General features: G+C 42.8%; 5 protein-coding genes across 6 annotated transcripts; all 5 read right to left on the minus strand.

The window, feature by feature from the left end:
- Window positions 1–83: 83 nt before the first annotated feature.
- LOC105287067 (adrenodoxin) lies at window positions 84–2,267 on the minus strand. The gene is made up of 4 exons (XM_011352472.3): window positions 1,832–2,267; window positions 1,128–1,240; window positions 913–1,045; window positions 84–560 (listed from the first exon to the last, which is right to left on the minus strand). Exons 1-4 carry the CDS (start codon window positions 1,972–1,974, stop codon window positions 470–472), a joined length of 480 nt encoding a protein of 159 aa, XP_011350774.1. The 5' UTR covers window positions 1,975–2,267; the 3' UTR covers window positions 84–469.
- Window positions 2,268–2,940: 673 nt separating this feature from the next.
- LOC105287066 (DNA ligase 1) lies at window positions 2,941–11,070 on the minus strand. Of its 2 annotated transcripts, none has more exons than XM_011352470.3 (12): window positions 10,877–11,070; window positions 10,272–10,365; window positions 9,724–9,923; window positions 9,507–9,574; window positions 9,358–9,444; window positions 6,920–7,389; window positions 5,917–6,070; window positions 5,650–5,817; window positions 5,068–5,559; window positions 4,633–4,771; window positions 4,288–4,510; window positions 2,941–4,208 (listed from the first exon to the last, which is right to left on the minus strand). In XM_011352470.3, exons 2-12 carry the CDS (start codon window positions 10,295–10,297, stop codon window positions 3,632–3,634), a joined length of 2,604 nt encoding a protein of 867 aa, XP_011350772.1. In that variant the 5' UTR covers window positions 10,298–10,365; window positions 10,877–11,070; the 3' UTR covers window positions 2,941–3,631. The 2 variants fall into 2 exon arrangements, with proteins under 2 accessions (XP_011350772.1, XP_011350773.1); XM_011352471.3 differs by having other exon boundaries at window positions 3,632–4,208; window positions 9,358–9,432.
- A 495-nt stretch (window positions 11,071–11,565) lies between these two features.
- LOC105287065 (protein zer-1 homolog) lies at window positions 11,566–16,424 on the minus strand. Its single transcript, XM_011352469.3, has 9 exons — window positions 15,425–16,424; window positions 15,033–15,315; window positions 14,593–14,890; window positions 14,196–14,401; window positions 13,888–14,059; window positions 13,416–13,739; window positions 13,195–13,344; window positions 12,823–13,075; window positions 11,566–12,737 (listed from the first exon to the last, which is right to left on the minus strand). Exons 1-9 carry the CDS (start codon window positions 15,885–15,887, stop codon window positions 12,544–12,546), a joined length of 2,343 nt encoding a protein of 780 aa, XP_011350771.1. The 5' UTR covers window positions 15,888–16,424; the 3' UTR covers window positions 11,566–12,543.
- A 137-nt stretch (window positions 16,425–16,561) lies between these two features.
- On the minus strand, window positions 16,562–18,675 carry LOC105287057 (hemK methyltransferase family member 1). Its single transcript, XM_020034238.2, has 5 exons — window positions 18,007–18,675; window positions 17,616–17,704; window positions 17,336–17,549; window positions 16,991–17,241; window positions 16,562–16,906 (listed from the first exon to the last, which is right to left on the minus strand). The coding sequence occupies exons 1-5, from the start codon at window positions 18,265–18,267 to the stop codon at window positions 16,663–16,665; spliced, it is 1,059 nt and encodes a 352-aa protein (XP_019889797.1). The 5' UTR covers window positions 18,268–18,675; the 3' UTR covers window positions 16,562–16,662.
- Window positions 18,676–18,787: 112 nt separating this feature from the next.
- Window positions 18,788–23,575, minus strand: LOC105287058 (centromere protein J). Its single transcript, XM_011352462.3, has 4 exons — window positions 23,437–23,575; window positions 19,643–23,350; window positions 19,325–19,520; window positions 18,788–19,171 (listed from the first exon to the last, which is right to left on the minus strand). Exons 2-4 carry the CDS (start codon window positions 23,263–23,265, stop codon window positions 19,025–19,027), a joined length of 3,966 nt encoding a protein of 1,321 aa, XP_011350764.2. The 5' UTR covers window positions 23,266–23,350; window positions 23,437–23,575; the 3' UTR covers window positions 18,788–19,024.
- Between the last annotated feature and the right edge of the window lie 354 nt (window positions 23,576–23,929).

Here is a 23,929-nt window from a genome sequence, read left to right on the forward strand (position 1 = left end):
TCGATTCTCGGGGACGAAAAAGCGGCGTAAACACACTGCTGTCGATTCTTAAAAGACAATCGTGAAAATTCACTCTAATAAAACAATGTACAAATAGAATTTATTTATTTGTTCATCTTACGTTAATTCACAATACTTGAAATTGCGCTAAAAACATGGCTATGCACCTTTTTGTTTCTATACAAAATATTTACACAACCACCTGTGTACATATATAATTGTTCATATATATTGCTCATATATATATATACAATTTCCAAGTAAATTATTGTTAGATTTTTGTTCTTCGGATTTAAAATTATTTTTGTTGCTACTATATACATAACGTGTGAGTCTTTGTATTCGATATATTTTATACTAAAACGTTTGACCAGATTTTACTAAATATGGAGCTGATCTGCGCAATTATATGGAATACAGACCAACTGTACATACCAAATAGGCTTTATAGACATAGTTGATTCATTCGTTATTTCCTTGCGTCATTAATAGTAGCTGGTACTCTCACTTCAAGACCGTCCAGGTCTTTGGTCATTGTTATCTGACATCCCAATCTGGATCTATAATCGAATTTTCGCTTGAGATAATTCTGACAAATATGTGATTTTACGGAAATCTTCGAGAAGCTTTGCGATCGTAGAGCCAGAACAAAGAGGAGCATGGATAGAAACGGAAGCAATCGATTTAAACAACGAAGGCAAGAGGGGCTGCGACTTCCAATACTATTTTTCATTAAAGGTAAATTTTATTCCTCTTCTCTCCTAGCTACGCGGACGTAGGAAGCTAGCTGACTTCATGAATAAATGCAGGGAGCATTACAAAGTAAGATTCGAAAAGGATTCCCGATCTGTTTATGAGAGCCTTTACAAGAGCATCTCAAGAGGATAATTTAAATACGATTTTAGTACGTACGTTTCTGTTGGCTCGAACGCCAAATCCAACATGTCCATCTCCTCCTCGGTAGCCTTGGTTGGAAGATTATCGAAAACGTCCTTAGGGAAGATCAGGTGGCAAGTACTGCATGACAGCGTACCTTCGCAAGCACCTGCACAGGTTTATGCATGTTTTGTTAAATGCATGCACAATTAGCAACGACAGGAATAATTCTTGTAGGATCATTTTCATACCATAACCATCTAGATCGATGTCATTGTTTACCACAATGTCCAAGATATTTTCCCCTACCTTTCCCTTTGCTTTTATCCTCTCTCCATTGGCTTTAACAAACGTTATGCTCACCCTGGACAAAATAACTTTTATTAATTTATATAGGAAGCATTTGGTGTATCATAAATCAACAGTTGTAAATCTTGATTATTTATAATTAATTTCATAAGGACGTATTTCAAAAAGAATTGACACGTTCATTCTTAATTTGAATAATTTTATAACCTTTGCACGTTATCTTATCACAAGTGGTCATTGCACTCTGAACTTTCTACAACCTGTTTTATGCTATCTCCTAAATGAGAAAGGTGTTAAGTAAATCAGTGCTAAATTAGTGCTAATGCATACTGATTGTTTCAGTGCTATCTATATGCGTTCGTAGAAAGATTCTGTAGAAAGCCAGGCCAGTGGCTGAAGAATACTCTATAATCTAGACATTGTTGCACTATTGTGAACTAAACGACTAAAAAATCGCTATCTACTATCGCTGAGTGATAGTAGATAACTGCATGATCACATGGTCAACAATATCCTATGGTACAAACTCTGCACTACTTGTTAGTCATTCAGCAATTGTGCAATATAATTTGATAAGCAAATGGGTCGTTGGAAAATATCACTTAAAAAAACAAGGCTAAGCAATAAATAATCAATTTTTGCTCACTCTTCTTTCTCAGGGAGCGGTCGTGATTGCGTGGTGGACGCGGCTCTTGCCAAGGTCACTTGCTCGACCTTACGTCCGGTGCGGATCGGGCCCACGGCGAGGAACGTGCGAGACAGCCTCCGTAGCTGCCGTACCAGTGCCATCACTCCGAATCTCGTTGATCGTCGATCGTTACGCGAGCACGTACTCGTCAGGAGTGAAATTTCATTCAGCTACTGCTACTAGCGGCTCTAGACTTGGCGTGACGTCACGAACGCATGGCACGTACCTCCACGAGCAATTTTACAATTGACCCGTATGCGCCGACAAACGATGCACGTTACCAATGGACGCGCTCGGTGACAACTTTGCGCGAGAGTCGTGGCAGGTTACAAAACGTACGTCGCGTTGCCGTTGCGCGTGTGCATCACCACCACTACCAGTCAGACGCTGCCAGCGTCACGCTGTGCCAGCGCGATATTTATAATACTGTTATCGCGCTCTCTCTCTCTCTCTCCCTCTTCCTCAGTTTCTCATTCGCACTCTGTTGCGCTCTCTTTTCTCTTGCTCTCTCGGTCTATCTCTCTTCTCCGATTTTACTGGTAGTACGCGTACGCGAAATAAGAAAGTTGTCCAGTAACGCAGTCTGCACTTCCTTCTCACTTTCTCTTTTTACTCTGTTCTCCTCGCGCACACACAAGGAAAAAGTAAAACTTCACGTGATCCCATCGAGCGTGCTAGTCGCAAATAAAAACTCTATTTAATTCAAACGATATTATCCGAATTTACAACTGAAGAGTTTTCCTTGATCTGTCATTAAATCGTGATACTACTCGGAAATAAAAGCTTTGTCTGAGCCGCCTTTAAGCTACTGGAAATAAGAAATTATGCCTGATTTATCGTCGATCGCGCCGGACTATTTCTCATTTTTTGATCTAAAGCGTCCAAGCTGTAAAGATTCCACTGACCAGTAGATGTAGAAGTTGTGAATGCCTACAGAATGGCAACCCGTCCTGCGTCCATCTGAAAGACAAGCGCCTGTAGAATAGCAACCATTTGATTCTTATCTTTGCGTATTGGGTTGCCACTTTACAGGCGCGCAAACTTTAAACAAACTAAGCATTTTCTTTACTTTTGGAGGCTTTTATTTCTGTGGAAGAGCGTTTAACGAATGCTCAGAGTTGAAAAGGAAACACTCAATTATCGTCAGTGAATTCGTAACGTTCGAATCATTAATATTTTTCGATAATACAATTACGCATAATCTATATCAAAATTATGAGCTTGCACAGGGACGAACACTCTTCTCTTCCTTCCTATGCTAATTATTAAAGCTTTAATTCTGAATGTAATTTAACATAACATCTGATGCTTTTGTGACAGGTGTATATATTTGAATCATCGTTCGAATCTCCGAACTTTGTTTTCGTTCTACAACATTCGATCGCAATTAATTGAAAAATACCTTGAAATTATACAAATCTGAAATCGCAATATCAGTAACGCTCGATATCTCGCAATTGACACATACGCTAATCCGAGAATTAAAGTACAATATAAATGGCAACGCGTGTACAACTAAATTATGCACACATAGAAAATTTTACGTGATTAAAACGATGCGATGTGATAACTCGAAAATACAACCTCAGTCGAATATGAAGACATTTGTCTGTTTTTTTTCCTCTCGCTCATTTTCCCTTGATGTTTGCGTCGCGAATACGCAAAGAGGTTTAGAAACGTTAGAAGAAAAAAAATCAAGAAAATCAAGAACGAGCCAATAAATTGAAAGTGTATAAGCACAGAACGACACTGATTAGATTAGATATCTGCTGCTTTCTCAAGCTTGACTTTTACTTCTTTAAGCTTATTGTTACTATTCCCGCCTTTATCCTCCACGATTTCGTTCTTATCGGTTTCCTTCTCTTTCCCAGACTGCTGTTTCTTGTCCGAATTGCGGAAACGATCGTAACGCGAATCCTCGTCATCGCTCGACTTTGACGCCGCTGCTTCGTTCTCTCTCAGGATATCGCCCAGGTCCTTGTCGACGTCATCCCAGGTCATTTTATCGTCACCGTGGTAGTCGTTGTCATCGTCCTCGTCGCCCTGATTATCCTTGCCGTCCTTTGTTAGACTCTTCTCAGACTCCAAGTTCGATTTCTCCTCCTCGAGTTTGATGTACTCCGCGTCAGAGGCGCCGTTATTATCATTCGTCACTGTCGTTGACGCAGTATTCGTCGATACTTGCGCTTCGACATTCATGGGAGAACTCTTTGCGGTCTCCGACGTGTTGACCGCGGTCGAATTGGTGGAATTCATGTTCGCTGATGACGACGATTGCAAGTGTATCCTCTCCGCTTGGCGTCTGAGTGCCTTGTCGTCGTTGTCACGCACGTATCTGCACACAGAAATACATACATGCACGATTGTTAGTCTGCTAAACTACTACGACTTAGTTATGTCGTCGTGTTGCATACCGTTTCAGATGACTGCGAGTGGAGCAATGCAGGGCGACCGCCCTCTCCATATTCTCGCTACGCGACAGATAAACCTTGCACAGCTCGCAATATTGTACCTCGACGCGTTTTATATACTCCGCTCCGACTTTTATCATCTGCTTGCTCTTCGCTTTCTTTTCCGTTTCGTTCGGACTCTCGCCATCGGTCTTTTCTTTCTTCTTATCGTTCGACTCTTCATCTTCTGTAAATTAGAATGTTAACGCAATATAAAATACGGTCTGGTAAACACGTTTACAAACGTGAAGAACGTTATATCGATAATTCCAAGATATTTAATCTTCTTAATGTTTTAATCTCACGTACCATCTACGTCGCCCACAGAATCCAGAGTCATGAAATTATCGAGATTAACTTCCTTGTCGTCTTCTTCGGGGGCACTCGAGTCCGCTTCTGCCTCGCCGCTGCCATTCGCATTCATTCTTTCTCGCATTACACTCTTCCTCTGATTAAAATAAAAGCGAAATACACGTTATGCTAGCAGCACATCGCATTGTACTAAATTAAATAAACGAAATTAATACAAAGATTAACCCCTTGCCATATGATTTAGTTTGACACCGCGCGGGCCGTAGTGAGGGACAAAGTCGCTTGCGAACTGAGCGATAGGGATTACAAGCCAAACATGTTCATGTCGAGTCTGATTCACGATTTTCACGTTTAGCCATGAGCTTTGTCAATTCCGTCTCACTCGTCATCATACGGCATACATAGGGGTTAAATAAAATCACTAAGAATTACCTTAATATGTTCCAAGGAACACATATGAGTCTCAAAGAACATTGGTGAGCGGAATTGGATACGGCAGACGCGACAGAAGGGCGTGAGGAATCGCTTGATTTGCTTGTGCGACTCGGACAACTGGTGAGCGGCCTTCAGCGAACGGTAATTCAGTTTGCAAATGGCACAGAACATGGTGCGAGATGGTAGCGTGCCACGTGCGGCATCGCGAGCCTCGATGCGCCTCTGTTCCTGCCGTTGTACGACTCTCATGCGCGTGATGGTTGCCTTATGCCGCGACGCGATACGCTTCATTGCCGCGCTGTGACGCCCGGAGAACAGATGAAGCGAGTACTCCTTGAACGTCACGCTGTGATGGGCACAGTGCGGGCATCTTAATTTGATAAATTTCCGGCCGTCGCGCCTGCTCGGTAACTCCTCGGAGTCCGCATTTCGATCGTGCTCCGCTTTCTCATCCTCGCGTCGTTCCTCGTCGTCGCCCTCCTCGTCTTCCTACGAAGTCGACGAAACAAAGCGGATCAGAGAAACAGTAATAACAACGCGAATAATATCGTTGAGTATTGATATTGACGTTGAAATTACCTCTCGCTTCTGTTCATCGTCTTCCTCCTTGATGTCATCATCCTTTTCTTCCTCGTCCTCGCTATGCTGCCTTTCTCTATCTTGTTTTTCCTTCTTACGCTTATCCTCCTTTTTCTTTTTCTCTTCCTCTTCCTCTATTTCCTCCTCCTCATCATCGCGATCGTGTGGCTGCGTAAAATCGGATTGTAAAACTTGTGGAAATACTCGAGAGTGAAAAGGAAATTAGTTATGTATTGGATGTAAAAAAATCAAGTATCATGGATATACCTTTTCTTCTTCGTCCCAATTACTCTTGTTATCATCCTCCTCATCTTCGTCGTCGGAAAACTCGGCGTTTATGGCTTTGGCCATTTCTCTATCCTTGTCCTTCACGCTGGTTCCTGATCCCGAGTCCTTTTTACTTCCGGGTAGCCTAGTAGTACTAATGACAACAGCAATTTGGTTTTGACTTATATTATTTTCCTTCATTCCATTTCTGGGTTCCTCTGCCTTTCGTTCATGTATCATCGAGCAAAATTTGCTGATAGATGATACGCAGCAAACATCGCGATAATCGATCGAGTATTTAGTCTTATGTCCCAAGAGTCTATTATCGGTTTACGCCCCAAAATATGAAATGCGTTTCACAGCGTACGTTAAAAGTATTTACTATTGGTATTTTCTGTATATATATATATATTTTTTTTTGGTTACTTTTTGCATCGCGTCCTGATTTCTTCGGTCGTGCCGAAAATAATTACGTGAATAGTACAGTCGTGCTGCTACGTGTAGGAACTTTAAAGAGAAAGATCTTACGATGAATAAAGTATAATTACTTTTATATAGTTCTCGTATCGAAAATTATTAATATCGTTTTTCTGATGATACATAGACATACACATTTATATATAAACACATATTATTGCGTTTACACGTATCATCATCGATTCTTTCTCTATTAGAACCCTGCAAAAAGCTCTCTCTCAGAATGCTCGTCTCGTGTGATCGCTTTCGTCGAATTTTTATTCGGTTTTTCTATTCGATTTGGTCTACTTATACGCTCTATTCGGTATTTGTACTTTTACGTATTCGTTCATTCGTTTTTTTTTTTTCGTTTACTTTGGATCATTCTATCGTCTTGTCTTGCGACAGCCTCAGGTCGTCGAGACCAGGAGCCGGATTTTACCGGCGGACTGTGCGAACCGGCATCAAGGGAGAACAAGTAAGCAGGCTACGAGGATAGTATTTTGCGGTACGGTTTTGTTGTAAGTGTATTGTATTAATAAATTACCTCCTGCGCAGTTTCGTAGTGGTCATGCGCATACGCTGGATGTAGTCGCGCGAGCGTGTGCCCAGCAGCTTTCGACGATAGTCGAGCGAGTGCAACGTGCGCTTGCGAGCGATGATGCCATCCGAACGAGAGCTCACGCGGTGAAACGCGCCCCCTCTACCGCTGCTGCCCCGGGTCGAGATCCGACCTCTATAATTCGAGCTCTGATGCGAGATTCTGCCTCGGCTCGACGTGTATCTCTGTGTCGGGGGCGGTGCCATCTCGCTAATCCGAGGGGGCGGTGGAGGTGCGTAACTCCGCGAGGCAGAATGACGGTCCTCTGAACGGTGATACGATGATGCACGCTCGCTCTGTCTCTTGTCCTCGTACACAGCGGACGACGAAGATCCCTTATTGTCGTCGTAGGGCGCCGATGCTGATGAACCACCGTACGACGAGTACCTCTGTGAGCCGCTACCGCTACCTCCACCCTGCCAAATCAAATTCCAATTGTGCGCCTTCCATGTATTCCTTTCTTTTTTTTTGTCATTTCGTTTCCTGCCCCCTTTCTCTTACACTTTATTCTACGTACATGTACATGTGTACAGTATTACGTACATAGGATAATGTACACGTATACGTGTATCACACATACAGATCCTTTCCTTTCTTACTCCCTTTCCTACCACTTATTATCCTTGGTGGATCTTTCTACGCACGTATACGTTTAACTCTTAACTGCTACTGGTCCAACTGGACGAATCTGACTGACTGGACTAACCGACTGATTATTGATCAATGATGGATTGACTGATCGATTGATCGAATGTGATCGAATGATCGATCAATTGACTAACTAACTGACTAAACTGCTCGACTGAAAAATTGATTGATCAATTAATAGCACAATTGTCGGCGTTAATGAACTGTTTCGATTTGTTGTTAATCCACTTTTGCATCCCACCATTCATATGCATCTGGTGCTAGTCTTAAATAAATTGTCCAGCATCGTCACAGTAGTCGTCAGTAGTTATGCGCGATTAATAACCATCTAAATGTACATTCCCTAAGTATGAAGAATCCCTAAAATGCCTCCTCGTAGTCTCATTTCGACTTCGCGCAATCGTTAGTCTGCGGAAAAACTGTACTCGTCATCAATCTCATTCACGCAATACTTTCTTGGCAGTAGCGCTCGAGTCCCATGAGCTAACGAACTCTATCTCGCCACTCAATGGTGCACATACACATGACAATGCGTCTCGATAGACCTTTCCAAACTTAGTCGAATTGGTATTTGATTTTCTATTTAGGTGCGAATGTAATCGTATATATCGTTACGTGCGAAAAACTCCTCTGCCGATGCATTAATGCTCTTTCGTGTACGTTTTCGCACGTACACGAAGCCGATAATCGAACAAAAGTATATAACGAAGCAGGTCGTTACGTAATCGCTATGTAATCGTTCGTAAATATTCAGTGTTCAGTTTTGCAGTTTGTCCAGTTTTCGTTCGTATTCCCCCGCATGCATTATGCTTTCCCAAGTATTTTCCATCATCACGTAGGAATATGTAGCCTACGTGAGATTACGTTAATTTCTCCTCTAATTCTCTCTGTTCCCGCTATTAACGCCGAGTCAACAAACGACGTACGTGTCTTAATGCGATTGGAAAGGTCTACGAATGTACATGGATATTACTCGAAACTCGTGCTCTCGTATAAATTAGCTTTCGACATAATTTAAATAACTGTTTGATCCTCATCATAGTAGTAGATGTTATTTCCTGAAAACTCCATCTCGACTCCACCTCATAATTCCTCTACAATTTCTCAATAATCTCGTTCTTACTGCACAGTAAGATGGCTTAATTGGCGCCTATTGCTCTATAACGAGGGACAATACGTGTGATCTGACTCGCACATACACGTATTGTTCGATCTCCGTCAATTTTTCGAACAGTTCTCAAACTTTAGGTAGGCAATATTCTAAGTACCATTTAGGTATACTTTTCATCGTTTAATTATATGACGTTTTCGCAGCGTTCCGCCGTAGTAGCGTCCCAACGCAAAAAGAACGAGTTCGAGAAGCCGTTGGTTCGCGTCGCTTGAAAGGAAAGTATGACAACTTATGAATGCTTTGCCTATAAAATACGCCAATCTTGTTTTATACATACGAGTGTCCTGAAATTACTTGCTACTCATTTTGTGTGCTCAAATCTGAATCTTTAATCGTCAAGCGAAAACTTTCAGGACCATCGTGCTTTCAATTAACGCTATACGCAAGATAGAAACAATGACACTTAAAAATTTCCCGTTAAAAAGAGATTATGAAAATATCGTGACCGTATTGCAAGATTGTTGTTCATTAGTGCTGTATTATCGTCTATGCTTGAATAATAATCTTATTATGAAATAGAGAAATGGGCAGATGAGGCGAAGAGAAAGAGAGGAGAGCACCATACCTGATAAGAGTCGCTCCTTATTCTCTTGCGCGCGGAATCGCTGGAGGAACGATGATCATCCCTAGCAGAATACTCCTGCGGAAAATACTGTATTTTTAATTACCATACACAGTTCAAACAATTGTGTTTTTTTCATTCTGGATACTCACACGTGGTCGTTTGTAGCTATTCGAATGTTCACCACGACCACCTCTGCTCGAGTATCTTTCTGATCCTCCTGTCGAGAGACATTGTATATTAATATACATCACAGAGATCATGCGGTGTACTTGAATATTATTCAAGTACACCGCATGATCTCTGTGATGTGTCAAACTTGTACTGATCAATTATTTTAACAAAACTCTGCATAATGTTGATTGTTACCTGAGTTATATTTCGATCTAGAGTCGTAGCTCGTTGTGGAATATTTAAATCTGCCACCCCTAGAAGAAGAATAACCACCTCTACCAGACATGGTTCCACCAGCTGAGCCACCACTCCATTCATTCCCTCCACCGCCACCTCGTCCTCTATAAGAACCTCCACGGGAAACAAATCCACGACCACGAGAACTCATGGTGGAACTACAAGAAAAATTAGACCAGGACTGTTAGCTTATATTGCACATTTTCTGTCTTTCTTCTATATTTCAACATATCTTATCTGAAAAGTGCATCTATGATCACTTGGTGATTAATTATGATACAGAGAAGTAGCATTATTCAAAAGCACACTATATTATAATAAATTATTATTTTTATTATAATAAATTATAATATAGTGTGCAATAAATTATGTAAGAGCCACTCAAAGTACGTACACATGTATGTACATACGTATAAGATTTAATCAGAACGATCGTCTCGTACAAATCTGGCAGACCGAACGCAAAACCCTGCCACATGTAATAAACAGTGTATAACATTACCAACCTGTATTTATTGTAACCATAGCTCATGGTTGCAAGCTATCGTTCAGCAAGACAGAGAGAGAAAGAGAAAGGCTGTTGGATATAGTATCAACGGTCTACGAACAGAATAAACACCTCTTTATACAACGTACGTCGCACGGATAGCATCAATGGGGAATGGCACATCGATGGCACAAAATTCGCCGCGAGTACAAGCCCGTGTTCAGGTTAGCACCATCAGCGTGCTTCAAATCGTGCAGGTAACTCTACGCAAAATTCGCGAACTTTTGCAGAACGGGAAAATTTTGCGGAATCACTTCCTCGTAGCAGAAAGGTAAAATTTGAATAAACAAATGTGGAAGATAGCAATGCAGAATTGTTTAACGCGGAGCAACGTATCGGACGTGACGCACACGGCGATAATGATCGCATCGAATAGTCAAAGAGCATCGTTCAAGGCATCCCTGCGTGGCCATCACGAGATATTTCAGGACACAGGCGACTCGCTGTGAATTAAGAGCTACGAGCCGATAGGAAGATCGATAAATTAATATCCGTGCGACGGGAAATAATGGCTGCGTATCCCTCGATATGCCGCTTACACGAGTACGACGTAGAAAAACTCACCTCGTCGAGGCCCGGAGACTGCAGCTTCCACTCCCTTCGCGATGACGAAAAATAAGATCTAAAAAATAAGATCACGCGGCTGATATTCGCCTCACTCGACACTGGAGCACCGGCGTAGATACACACGGGACTCGTACGTGAGGTGACGCGCTTAACCGAGGCAAGTAAAATGTCGGCACACGGCTTCGAAAGTAGACTAGCGTCTCAGTGGCGTGCCAGCGCTGCTTCTGGTTCTCTGTTCACAGATGGCAGCTACTAACTTCAACCAGCGCCTGGTAACCAATAGAATTCGTTCCTTACAGGTGAGCGCATTTGGCTCCAGAAAGTTACTAGAGAAACGGTTTTCTGATTGGATGTCACGCTCGAAGATTTTCCTGACCAACCCGAAGCGTCATTCAGCGGACTCTAGTAACGTTGTTCAACTGTTGAACGACGCTAATTATCTAGAGCAACATAAACTTTTTGACGAATCATTTGACTTGAATTTAAAAACAATAAACCTAATTTGCGGAGAATTTAAATTAGTTTTGAATAGTTTGAATGAAACACGGGATAATTAAATCTAGCAATAATGAAGCGCACTTTGCATTTCCGTTTACTTGCAACTGCATTGATTATTATTAGTCTTTATATAATAATTATTTCTTGAACAACAGGATAATAGGACAATTAAATGTAATAAATTTGCATAAATCTTAAAACATATTGTATTATACATCGAACAAACCGAGCACGTGTTGATGCATTATGAGCTTACATTGCCATGTATGCTGACAATAATCACTAGTCTTTTCGTACATACTGTTTCTCTCTTTCGTCTCTAGTTTGTCGAGCAGATCCTCGATAAATCAAAAGTCAGTAAAGAATAATCGCGCGCGTAATTGGTACTTAATTGATGGAAGTTAATTTTCTTTCAGAGGGTTTTTAATAGTAATAACGAGATAACATACAAAACATTTAAATCTAATATACTTTCCTGCTTACCGCAAATGTTTCCTATGTACACGCGTACTTGTATCACGTACATACAAGTCTCCTAAACCTGTTTCTCTTTATCTTTGTTTCTCTTATATTAAAGAAATCTTGATAATGGGAACGAAATATACTACCTATGCCATATATGTTATATCTACAAGAGAGAGAAGCGAAAGGAAAGAAGATAGATTGAAACAAACGTCCACACGAGATATCGTACGAATTCTCGTTACGAAAGTTAATACACTGCAGTTAAAGGCAAGTAATAAGCACGCCAATAACGCCTTAGTTGCGATTACAATCCTCAAATCTTTAACGATACAAGCGAACTATGTACATCGATCGGGTGAGGAACACTCGTCTCCCCGATCGGCCCCCGATTAATTATTGGCAATAGCTCTTAAAGGTGGATAAGTGTATTGCTTGTCGGCATAGTTAAGTAGTCTCCCAGAATATTTTATACGCTTTTTACATGTGCGTTCATACGCATGCACATACACTTTATAATTAAATAATATTGAGCATCCGTTCATTTCCGTGTCGAAGAAATCGTCACAAACCTGATTTTTAATTTGCCTCGTCTATGTCGTCCTAATGATACTGTAGTATAATCTGTCTGCTCTAAAGCAACCGACACAAGTTACGTAAGGTACGCGCACACGCGCAAATCTTCACGTCACGAAGATCTTCTTTTAGCCATCCAGACTATCCGCATCTAACGCCGAGTGGACGTCTCCGTCGTCGGAATGGCTCTCGTAATGACAGCAATTTTCAATTACTAAATTCGCCAGTTCCTTTATGCGCTCGTACGGCCTGGAGTCCGCTATCAGCGTGTGCAGCTTCTCCATTCCTCCCTCCTTCACCACCAATGTGCAATATTTGTACGCTGAAACGTAAATCGTATCGTAAGGCAACATGTAAGATATTAATGTACGATGTACGTATATATGCGTACGATTAGTAATACGTACGGTATACTTTGGTGAGGTTGGCGAGGGCCCAAGCAGCCCAATGTTGACACTGAGGAGTATGATACACGTCCAGTAGGCGCAACAACGGCACGAACGAGCGATAATTGATGTTGCGTTCTGCACTTAAATCCCAGCTATCAATCGCCTGCACCATGTACTTGAGGACCTCACCGCGGGTCGGCTTCTCTATCGTCCACGCGTCGATTCCGTCGGATGCCATGTGTGCCAATATACCGGCTGCATTATACGGGACCTGTACGCACGAAGAAGTGTGTCATTTAGATTTTTTCATCAGTAAACTTGAAAACTTGCTCTCGAGCAGAACTCGAGTAGACTTGACAACTCTGATTCGAAGAGAACGAAATACGAGACCTCGATTCCATCGCTGTTGGAGCGTAACAGATTGGCGAACACCGCTACATATTGCTCCTCCATAAGGTGAATACGAAGATACCCAACCTCCGCCACGTTGCCGAGTAAGCCCATCATGTTCCTCAGCAACTCCTCCTTGTGCGGATATTGCTGCGTGGGAGATTATCGTGAGTGCGAATGCGCGTCATCGATCCCGTACATGTTATTAAAATAAAACGTACCTCTATGCACATCAGGAAGAGTGCCATGCCCTTCTCGTCCAGAAACCGTTGGCAATTAATGGACGTTTCGTCGGTCATGTTCCACATGGTTGACCAAGCGACCTCGAGCACATCGTCGAATATGCCGTTCTCCACCCTGTACTCCACCAGTTCCAACATCGTTTTCACACAACCCAGCTTGCCGAGCAGTCTCTTCTCCCTGCCCTCCACTTGACAAGCCAACGAGTTCAACAGATATATACCGATTCGTTGAACGAAACTTTCCGGCTCCGAGTGTTTCGCCGAATGCAGAAGTACTTTGACGAGCGCCTCGTAATTCGACATCTACAGAAGCATGATAATAATTATATTCGACAATGCAACAAGTACAGTAACAATGATAGTCGCATATAAGTAAAAAAGTTATATCTTAACACGTTGACAATGCCAATTTCGAGTTTAAAGTTGCGAAAAATTTGAAAATACTACTAACCACGTCCTGTGGTATGCGAAATTGACACAGTGCCAAACAGCCGTTTCGCATCATGGTCTCTTCGTCTTTATGCTCGCTCATGCCAGCGAGAAGAGTGCTGATTATCCTCCTCTTCATTCGCGCTACCAGCTCACCCTTTTCCTTCATCTTCACTATGTAAAACAACGTAGCGCTGTAACATCGATACGTAAAAATTATTAGGGGAGTGTACAATTTATCGTCAACGACGATCTTTCTCGAATCTCGCAATCGGCTCTTTTGGCAAAGGTAATTTATAAATAAATTCGTGCACGCGTATACGTATGTACCTTCCCGATATCTGTATATGCTTCTGAGTTGGATGCTTCTCCATCGCTTCCAACACGGTGCACAGCGCCTGATCCATTCTGTTACAGTTTTCGTACCTAAATACATGGTACAGATCGCTCAGTACCTTTTGCAGTAATTCCTGCTTATTGTTCATACAAACGTGAGCTGCGATTAATATTTGTTCCTCGTTCGCATCGCCAGCCACCTAAATCGTTCCATGTTGCAATCAGTGAATGATCAAGAAGCAAAAGCAAGTGCAAAAGGTATAAAAGATAATATCTTTGAAACTGCATACGCATTAATGATTAAGCGTGTCTAATAAGACGAAATATCTATCTTTTCTTAATAAGTTAATTAATAATTTATTTAATGAATAATTTCACTTTTCGAACTCACCACTTTTGCCGGTATGTCATGCCTCCTGCAAGCACCGTGAGCAGTACCGTACAGACCAAGAAATTGTAGTGGCCTGTGGATCCTGGATGCAAGTCCCGGTATGTCGGAGAGTTGGCCGAAGTAAGAATCCTCGACTTTTGTATCGATAGGACGCTCAATCACGCCTCGCCCAGCAAGGTTTGTACCACTGATATCCAAGGAAACTAATTGAGGCAAACCGTTTACGAGAATGGCCAGAAGTTTGTTGGGATTCTCGAATTGCCCTTGCTTGTGATTCGACTGTGAAATATCTAAGTGCCTGTAAAAATATTCTACTTAATGTCGCGTCATTTAATGATCTTCGTTCTGTAACTCGGTAATATTTCTACTCTAGCAGACTTTTATTAGTAAATTTTGAAGATCGTACTATTCTTATTCGTATTTCTCATGTTGTTATGTACCTTAAATTACTCAGTTGACAGATACTCCTGACAAAAGACTTTGGATTTCCGGTGATTCGGATGTTGTACAAAGTTAAGGACACTAGATTTGGTACGAGACGATAGAAGTCCAAAGTATCAACATGAGAGTTGTTCGACAGATCCAGGTGGGTCAGATTGATTAAGCCTGCCATGAGCAGGTTGTAGTCCTGTGAGGATATTTTTACATCCTCCAACGCCAGGCGTTTCAAGTTCGGTGCTTTGAGGACATATCCCCGTTCATGGTAATTGATGGACGAGAGGACTGCAATGAAGAGTGATGAACAGGTTAAGCTGATGCAGATCCACTTAACCACCTTAACGCGCAGTTACTTAATGTGCAGAATGGAACAGCTACAAGACAGCGAACTTACCAGTATTGAGACCTGGCGGTATGACCGTTGTCTTCCCGTGGAACGTCAGGCTGTGCAGGTTCTCTGAGTTGGCGTTGATGTGCTCGATACTAAGCTCCGTTAAATTACTACAATCGCTAAGCTCCAAGTCTTGGAGCCGGTGGCTGACGAGCGTGTGGACCGAAGCGTCCGTCAGGCTGCAGTTGGCGATCTTAACGTGCTTCAGCCGCGTCGCCGTCAGGTTCTTGAAGATCGAGAAGAAGCAGTCGTTCTCCTTGGTCGCGCCGCTGTGCTGCGCGTACTCGATGATCTTGTCGCATATCTCGCTCGGGAACATTAGCCCGCGCCGTAGTACCCGGTGGCCGCGCTTACCCTTTACCGAGATGATGTCGAGATTCTCGCAGATCAGCTTGTAGCAGAGATCGGTGAGCTGCTCCGGACCTACATATTGATCCGTACGAAACAAGTCGTTCAGCTCCGCCATTCTCCCGAGTGCGACGACGTGCGTGGACTCTATCGGAACGCGGCCGGATCCACACGCATGTGACGAGGACGAGGAAGCGCCCTGCCTCGCGCGCGCGTCACGCTGTTTCAGCTGTCAAACCGAACCTCGGAACCCGGGATGGAGTGGCCGAAGGTAGAAGCGCGTGCGATGCGACGAGCGCGGGCATCAGCTGAGAACGCGCGACATGGCGCGTCGCCAGTGTCTAGTCGCGCACAGCCTCCCGTCCAACTGCACTTAACCGTTGCATTCGCGACCGGTGACTGCACGCTCGGCACCGTGACCGTGACTGCCCGCAACGAATCCGTGCCCCCGTGCTCGCGTCTGTCGTAGTGCGAGACGACTTGTGCACGAAACTCCGAATTACGCGTCAAAATGACACGCCGATCGCGCTCAACCCCAAGAAACTGCGAGAAGCTTGGCCTACAGCTGTTACCACTGCTGTCACTCTCTCCTCTCGCCGTCACCACCAGCGCACCATCTACTGTCGCCAATAGCAACGCCGAGACGCTCTATCGTCGACGGTACTCGATGCGATTGATGAAAACGCACCTTGCGCCTCGCATGGAACATTTTTCTTTAATTCGTTGGCACGACGTAAACACGTGTACGATACTCGCGTCTTTTAGTCTTTATGTCGATTCGAGACTACGGTGTAATAAGTATTGGTTTTATTTTTAATTCTTATTTAAATACACTTGTTTAGAAAGTACAAAATATAACGAACAATTATAACATCGGGGAATCTTCTTTTCTCTCAGGTTACTTTTACTAGCTCTACGAAACGATCCTTATTACCAAAATCTTTGTACGTATGTTCGTGACGCAGCTTCAAGTCGGAATACTTATTTGTGAAGTGGCGTATATGTTCGGGATGTTTGGGATCGACTTCCATAAAGATGCGTCCGCCGGGTTTTAAAACTTTGGCAACGTATTTCAAGAGTGGTTTGATTACCTTCAGTCCATCGTCGCCGCCATCCCGCGCTCTATAATCTTGGTAACTGCATAATAGATATACCATCGATCAGTTACATTTACGAACAACACAGTTTGCAATATCTCTGCGATTATATCTTGTGCATTACGTTCTTATCTCGGGCAGTCGCGATATCTCCTCCCTCAGTTCATACGGCGGGTTACTGACCACAAAATCGAACAGTTTCGAATTAAGATCCACGTTACCAGTGCCATCCAAGATGCTGGAAATTTCAATATTTGATTCCGGTGTCAAAGTTGCGTGCATTACCGTGATCTGATCCACCAAGTTCAGGTTGTTTCGATTCGTCGTCGTCAGCTCGCAAGCGTGCAGATTCATATCGATCGATGTGCACTTTATCTAAAAAAGGATACATTATTTTCTTAATTATTAATCAGTTTATCTCTAGAATCAAGTGTAAATGAGCCTGACAAAATTATGACACGCTACCTACCTTTTTACAAGCGTGTGCGAGGGACAGCGATATTGCGCCCGAACCGCAACCGATTTCCAGCATTTCGCAATTCTCGACTTGCAATGAATTCAGTCTTTTTAACACAATGTCCACGAGCATTTCGGTCTCCGGACATGGGATGAAAATCGGTGGCACGAGTTTCACGGTGATATCCCGGAAAGTCCACTCGCCAATGATGTATTCAATTGGCATCCTGCAACGACTTGGCGTTTATAAGCGAGCGCAGAAGACCATAGAAGACCTCACGAAGGTCTCTTACCTCAACAATCGATATTTGCATAACGATTCTAATTTCTCAAACTGGCTTCCGTTTAGTCGGTTATTTCTAACGTCCCGAATATCCATTATCTACGAGCAAAGAGAAAAAAAGATTAATAACTTTTCTTTCCAAGTTTCGATGGTAGATCTCTATGCAGAATCAAAACTTTACAACTTTGTTTACATAACGTGAGGCATATGTATAGTGTCTTATTATATAATATATCTTCGTTTCTAATTCTACGTGTGCTTTACCAAATCATTCAGCAGTTGAAAAGCTGTTCGATAATTGTAGATAAAGTATGCGATACATATGCAAAGTTGATTATTAGCGATCTTCATTCGACGAGTAACGTTATTCACAATTAAGACAATAAGGATTCTGCTAATACCTTTTTCGTTCCAATGATGTGCGCCAGTATGTGTTTTATCGACTCTACCGGTTCCGGAACGCCTTCGCTTTCGAATCGATGACTCCAGTTATCGATAGCATCGCCGATTGTACACTCACGTGCGGTTGAAGTTAGTCGGATTGAATGTCCTGACATGATGTCGTTTGGATGCCGTTGGTTCTTTGCCAAACGTTGCAGACCGATCGGTGTCGCCGAATTATTGATGATGGCACGTGTCCTTAAGATGTTCCTACACCACATAATGCTTTATTAGATGTTGCGAACCGCAAATTTACAATTGACTCTGTGCTATCAGCTGATAGATTATGACGGAGACTTGCCAGGAATCGCTGTTCTTAAAGCCGTGACACAAAAAATTTAAGCAGTAAGTACAGATTAATAGACAGATAGCAAAGGGTTAAGGCGAGATCAGCATTTTCGTAATTTGATTATCGATACACTTTGCCCCTGGCTGATACACTTTGCTCCTAGGAGTCCGAAAATGCTAAGATTCTCTTTCGCGCGCACGCACATACGCACGCATAAAAAGCTGATTCAAGAAAACCGGCGAAAAAGAGTCTCTCTATTAATCTGTGACCTTATACCTTCTTACATCATGATTCGATTCCATGCAGAGCGTAATCTTGATGTTTACAATACCGTGACTCAAGATACTATTTAGGTCATCACGTGTAGGAGCAATTATGTTGTTCTTTTTGCAGTTAAGTAGACGAGTAAACGTGTCGATAATTAAATGTTTTTTAAATACTACGAATATAAATTAGAAAAATATAAACTTGGTCTTTATTACATCGCTTATGAGAAAAGTTGATAAATTAATCTATTAAATTCTTATAAAAATACTTATATATATATATAATACCAGTTGCTCATATGTTACTGTAGAATTGCTTATATAAAATTGCTTATAGTTATATAATTGTAATCATTATTAATTATTACATAATTAATGGTCCATACTTTCTATGCCTTAGCTAAATTGCATTGAAATTAATACTTAATGAAAAAGAAATCCATCCTCGTACGTATCCATCAGAAGATTACCATCTTTGTCTTTTAATCGTCTTCTTCCATTAGAATAACGTGTTTCTTGGGTACCATCAACATATATTGTCTTCATAGTGCCATCAGGGTACTCCCGTCTCTGTAATATTACAAGTGTTATCAAGTTATCATTCTGATCAGAACTGAAAATTGATTATTTTTATGTACTTCGACACAAAAGAAAGATATTTAAGTAAATCAAACAATATATATAACAAACATAATTTACAACAATAGAAAGTGATTTGATCACCTTATGATCCTTTGTATGGACCTCTCTTTGGCCATTTGGCAACGTGAGAATCTTGTCACCGTTAGCAAAGGTCTGCACCACTGTTCCATCTGGCAACGACACTTTATCCGTGCCATCCGCTTGCACCACTTGAACTGAACCGTCCGGAAACGTTACTTCGACAGTACCATCGGATGTACGCTTCTCCACCTGACCACTGTGTATATTTTTTTTCATTAATTATACACCAATCACCTTGATAAACCGGAAGTGAAGCGTAGATGCGAAGCTAGTAGACAAGCTAGTGGAATGATAAAGTAACAACGGGATGACACGTACTTTGAGAACTCTAGGATCTCCACGCCGTCGGGAGTCGTTATATGCCATGTGCGAGTCGTGGCGTAAAAATATTTCACTCTGCCGGCCTTGTCCGTCTCGCGAACGTCCCCATTGTAGTAGATCATCTTCGTGATGCCCTGCTCGGGAAAGATCTTCTTCACGTTGCCATTCGGGTACCAGTACTCGATGCGCCCGTCGGCGAACTGGATTTGCTGCACCGTCTCTTTCGTGTTGATCCCTGCAGCCTGAAGACGATGCGACGAGAGATACGACGCCGAGCTCGAATGCCTCTTCTCCTCGGACGATTCCTGACCCTGCGGCCTTGTGCCGTCCTCGTCCGGATTCCGGTTCACTTCGCGCGATCTGTCCGCACAATGCTCTGTATTCTTGCCGACGCAGAGATCATTGTTCGTGACACTGGACCTATCGCTGATCTTCTCGGATGCTCGATTGCTCCTCGGACTCGAGTTCTCCGCTTGCGTAGCCAACGGTTGGCGCAAATCGCTTGCGTCCTGCGTAACGTAGGGTCCGCCTTGGCTTTCCGCGAAGTCCGACGTAGCATCCTTCAACAAGATCTCGTACAAATGCCGTTTCTTCCTTGCGATATCTTTCCTCGCGGATTTTTCGTTGCCGTTCGCTTGGGATCCACTTCCAGCTTGTCTAGATTCCATTTTATTTGCTGATATCTTATGCACTACTTGTTCGAAGTCGCTATTTACATCGATTGCCTGCGTGATCGGTTCTGCCGATCTCGTTTCATCTTCATCTTTATCTTTATTTTCATTTTCATTTTCATTTTCACTTTCACTTTCATTTTCATTTTCATCTTCCTCTTCGTCTTCATCTCTGCGGACGTCGTCACGGGCGCAAACGTCCGGCGAGTCTCGAGACGTTTTCACCGCGGTCTCTTTGGCTGAAATTGCGGTAAGACGTTTGTTAATTTGACTGATACCTCTCGTGATTACTTGCCCGTGTACCGTGCTCCTCCTCCTGATGTTCTTCATGTTCGTTTTCCTAACGTTCTGTAAGTTCGCGATTTCTTGTTTCAACTTTGAATTTCCAACTCGCAGTGCGCGAAGCTCGCTCTTGTACCTCGACTCAGCAGCGTTCCACCTGCTCTCTTTGGTGCTCAGCTCGTCCCTCAGTTGCTCGAGTTCCTCCTGCAGGTTCTGCGCCTTTTGCCTTTCCATCTTGTTCTGCCTCGCTTTCTCCTGAGCATCGCGGATCCTGTTCTCCATCGCCGCCTTCTCACGCGTCAGCCTCTTCTTCTCTTCTTCCAGCTGATTCTGCACTCTCTTCTTGTTCTCTTCGAAGGTCCTTTCCTTCTCCGCGTATTCCTTGCGCAGCGTCGCCTGCTCCTCCTGCAGTTTTCGACGCTGAAACAACAACGCCGAACTCTCCTTTCGGAATATGTCGATTTCCTGCTCGAGCTCCAGCAAACGGCTCTTCAGGAGTTCCGGCTCGAACGTACTTGTCTGACTCGTGCGATCTTCGGATGGACAACATTCGGCGTCTCTCGCGTTCAGAGACACTTTCGCTACCTTCTTCGTCAATTCATATGGTTGATTTCTCAGCATGTATTTTCTACTCTGCACGTCCGACAGCGACGAAGACGACAGTGATGATAAAACCGACTGTCGCTCCTCCTCTTCCTCTTCTGTCTCCTCCTTCTTCTTCTGCATCTCCTCGTCGGACATCTGATCAGTGTCTTCTTCGTTGTTCTCGCATGCCGATTCGTCCTTGTAATTTAGGTCGTTATCTTCCTCAGGAATACTCGAGGCTTTCATCACACGGTAATATGAATCCTTTACTGCATTTTCTTGCGAAAATAATCGTCCCGACGACGAGACGATCCTCTCATCATCACCGATCATTCTTAAAGGTGACGCTCGCCCTTCGTAATTCTCCTGTCTCTCCTCTACGTCCGACGAGTCCGACGTATTGCCGGAACGATCGTGCCAGTCCTCCTCGAGACAGTCCCTCAACGGTGATTTACTCAGCGTGTCAGATGTATCAGTTAAATCTATAGTTCTGTACTCGTTGTACTCGGCGAATCTAACGCGATGGCTCATTTCCGACTCGCCATCGCGCGCCAAGTTGCGATTATTCTCCATGGGAACGTCATTCTCCTCGTCGCTGCTCGATAACGCTACGGTGTCTGCGTCGCGCGAAGTGCCACGATCCTCTAAATAGTTTCCGTGCGTCTGCTTGCTCTGCGATGCTTGATCTACCATCACCGGCCGCCTCTGCGCTTCTCCCCGCGTGTCATCCACTACAGTATCCCAGTAGGACTCGACGCTGGTAGCAACGCTGGTGCGAGAACGTTTGTGGGCGCCAGATTGTTCGAATCGCGCGCTCGGTCTCGCGTTCTCCACGTGAGCAGGTCGTTGAGTTGAGATCGGCTGCCGCTCGATCGTGTCGCCCGCACCTCGTTTGTCACTTTGCTGTTTCACGCTCGCCACGATGTTACCCTCAAACGCGGCACGATTCAGCTCCTTCTTCTTCACTTTGAACGGCGTGGATTGTTGCAAAAACGCGAGCACCGTGCTGGACGTGGAACAGAAGCTGGAGTTCTCCGCCTTCTCCTCCAACAGCTCGAATATCCTCATCTCCTCCAGTTCCCTCTCTGCCTTCGAGTCTAGGTCCGACACGTTCATTTCCGGTAGATGCTCTGGTTGATTGGAAGCAGTACTGCACGCCTTCCGTTCAGCGGGTGCAACAGGCCCGGATTTAACAGCAGTCTTGCTCCTCGGTAATGGAACAGTTTTCAAGTTCAATTGTCGCGTTTTGCTCGCAGTGGGAACACTACTCGAAGACGAGTCTTTCTGCGCAGATTTCTTACTTTTGCCAGATTTATCAGTACGTTGTGCATCAGAGGATAAAGTACATTTCTTCGTCGTTGTCGCCGGAAGACGTGAATTTGTGGAGATTTTAAATCTTGACAATCCTTTGCCTTTTTTCAGAAATGGTCTCTTCGTCTGCGTTTTTGTATCGGCACGAGCGTTTTTTTGTATCACTGGTTCTCTTTTCAGTTTCTCTTCCAATAACGTTTTGAAATCTTTCCTAGGTGAGGGAAGAGGGATATCGTCAAACGAGACACGTTCGTTGGACGTTTTATCGTCCCGCGATAGCGGTTTTACTCCTTCTATCAATAAATCATCACTCAGTTCTTCCTTCTGCGACAATACACTGGAGCAATAATTTTTCATGGAATTTCCGCTTTTGTCAGCGGCGGCAGCAACGTGAATCGACTCTTCAATTTCTTCTTCATAAGTTTTGCACACTGCATCGCTGTCATTTACTGATATTTCTTCCTCAGTCATCCTGTCAGTACTGTCCAAAGTTTTTGTACCTTTTTCGAATGTTAAAGCTTCCGGCATCATTTCCTTTGCATCTGTCCAGTGGATAACAGGTATATTTTCTGTATTTTCAACAATATTGCTAATATCGTGTACCGACAAACTGAGAGCTTTATAAACGAGGTCCTGCTCGTGACTCAAAATTTCCCGTTGTATCTGCTGCTGTTTCATAAGCTTCTCCTGTTGTTCCAACTGCCACTGTCTGAGCTTTTGTAAACGCTCCACTATAGAAGCTTCTACCTGTACATTCATATCCAAATCCATGGCTCAGAATACTTGAAACAACTTCAAACGTTGCCTTAACGAGATAAAATTCATTTAAGCTACTGCAAAGAGATGAGCAAATAACCTAAAATTATAAAGCCATAATTTATTAACATTCATAATTTTGTTTCTCTCTTAAAATGATTCTAATTGCGACATTAGTTTTCTTACACGAATGTATCTGCCGGAATAAACAATCCTCTAAAGCATAAATAAACGAAACGTGTTTGATCGTTTATTCTCTTCTCTTATAAATTGGACAGCATAGAAGAATATTCTTACAAATTGCTATATGCGTTAACATTTTTATTAAGAATTATGCAAATTACAATCCACATAAACATATCAAATGTAACATATCAAACAACGGTTAACAATTTTAAAATGCCATCTTTGATATTCAGTGACACCAACTCACAGTTTAGTTCGTTTTGTATGCTGTAGGAAGTGTAGGAACTTTTCACTATAGAGTTAAAACAAACCGATTGGTCACTAGGGAATTTATAGAGAATCACAAGAAATAGAGCCGCGTAAAAATATAAAATAAAGTTACAAACTACTTTAATTTTTTAATAAAATTATATATAATACTGTAAAAATATAAATATTTCGTGATTTTGCTATTTGAATACTTTTCAGAATATTTTATAAGAAAATTTACATA

This window comes from Ooceraea biroi, chromosome 9 (genome assembly GCF_003672135.1).
Source record: "Ooceraea biroi isolate clonal line C1 chromosome 9, Obir_v5.4, whole genome shotgun sequence".
In the NCBI taxonomy this organism is placed as follows: domain Eukaryota; kingdom Metazoa; phylum Arthropoda; class Insecta; order Hymenoptera; family Formicidae; genus Ooceraea; species Ooceraea biroi.

Excerpts from the sequence above, each read along its gene's own strand:
- LOC105287067 (XM_011352472.3), bottom strand. The coding sequence starts at position 1,974 with ATGGCACTGGTACGGCAGCTACGGAGGCTGTCTCGCACGTTCCTCGCC. Across the intron at positions 1,046-1,127 it reads CATCGATCTAGATGGTTATG|GTGCTTGCGAAGGTACGCTG; the intron begins GTATGAAAATGA and ends AAACCTGTGCAG. Across the intron at positions 561-912 it reads GCGTTCGAGCCAACAGAAAC|ATCCAGATTGGGATGTCAGA; the intron begins GTACGTACTAAA and ends ATTCGATTATAG.
- LOC105287066 (XM_011352470.3), bottom strand. The coding sequence starts at position 10,297 with ATGAGCTATGGTTACAATAAATACAG. Across the intron at positions 4,772-5,067 it reads GTTCCTTGGAACATATTAAG|AGGAAGAGTGTAATGCGAGA; the intron begins GTAATTCTTAGT and ends TATTTTAATCAG. Across the intron at positions 4,511-4,632 it reads TTCTGTGGGCGACGTAGATG|AAGATGAAGAGTCGAACGAT; the intron begins GTACGTGAGATT and ends TCTAATTTACAG.
- LOC105287065 (XM_011352469.3), bottom strand. The coding sequence starts at position 15,887 with ATGGCGGAGCTGAACGACTTGTTTCGTACGGATCAATATGTAGGTCCG. Across the intron at positions 15,316-15,424 it reads ACCGCCAGGTCTCAATACTG|TCCTCTCGTCCATCAATTAC; the intron begins GTAAGTTCGCTG and ends TCTTCATTGCAG. Across the intron at positions 14,060-14,195 it reads CATATACAGATATCGGGAAG|CGCTACGTTGTTTTACATAG; the intron begins GTACATACGTAT and ends TCGATGTTACAG.
- LOC105287057 (XM_020034238.2), bottom strand. The coding sequence starts at position 18,267 with ATGTGGTGTAGGAACATCTTAAGGACACGTGCCATCATCAATAATTCG. Across the intron at positions 17,550-17,615 it reads TGCAAATATCGATTGTTGAG|GATGCCAATTGAATACATCA; the intron begins GTAAGAGACCTT and ends AAGTCGTTGCAG. Across the intron at positions 17,242-17,335 it reads TCGCACACGCTTGTAAAAAG|ATAAAGTGCACATCGATCGA; the intron begins GTAGGTAGCGTG and ends ATCCTTTTTTAG.
- LOC105287058 (XM_011352462.3), bottom strand. The coding sequence starts at position 23,265 with ATGGATTTGGATATGAATGTACAGGTAGAAGCTTCTATAGTGGAGCGT. Across the intron at positions 19,521-19,642 it reads GAGATCCTAGAGTTCTCAAA|TGGTCAGGTGGAGAAGCGTA; the intron begins GTACGTGTCATC and ends AAATATACACAG. Across the intron at positions 19,172-19,324 it reads TCCATACAAAGGATCATAAG|AGACGGGAGTACCCTGATGG; the intron begins GTGATCAAATCA and ends GTAATATTACAG.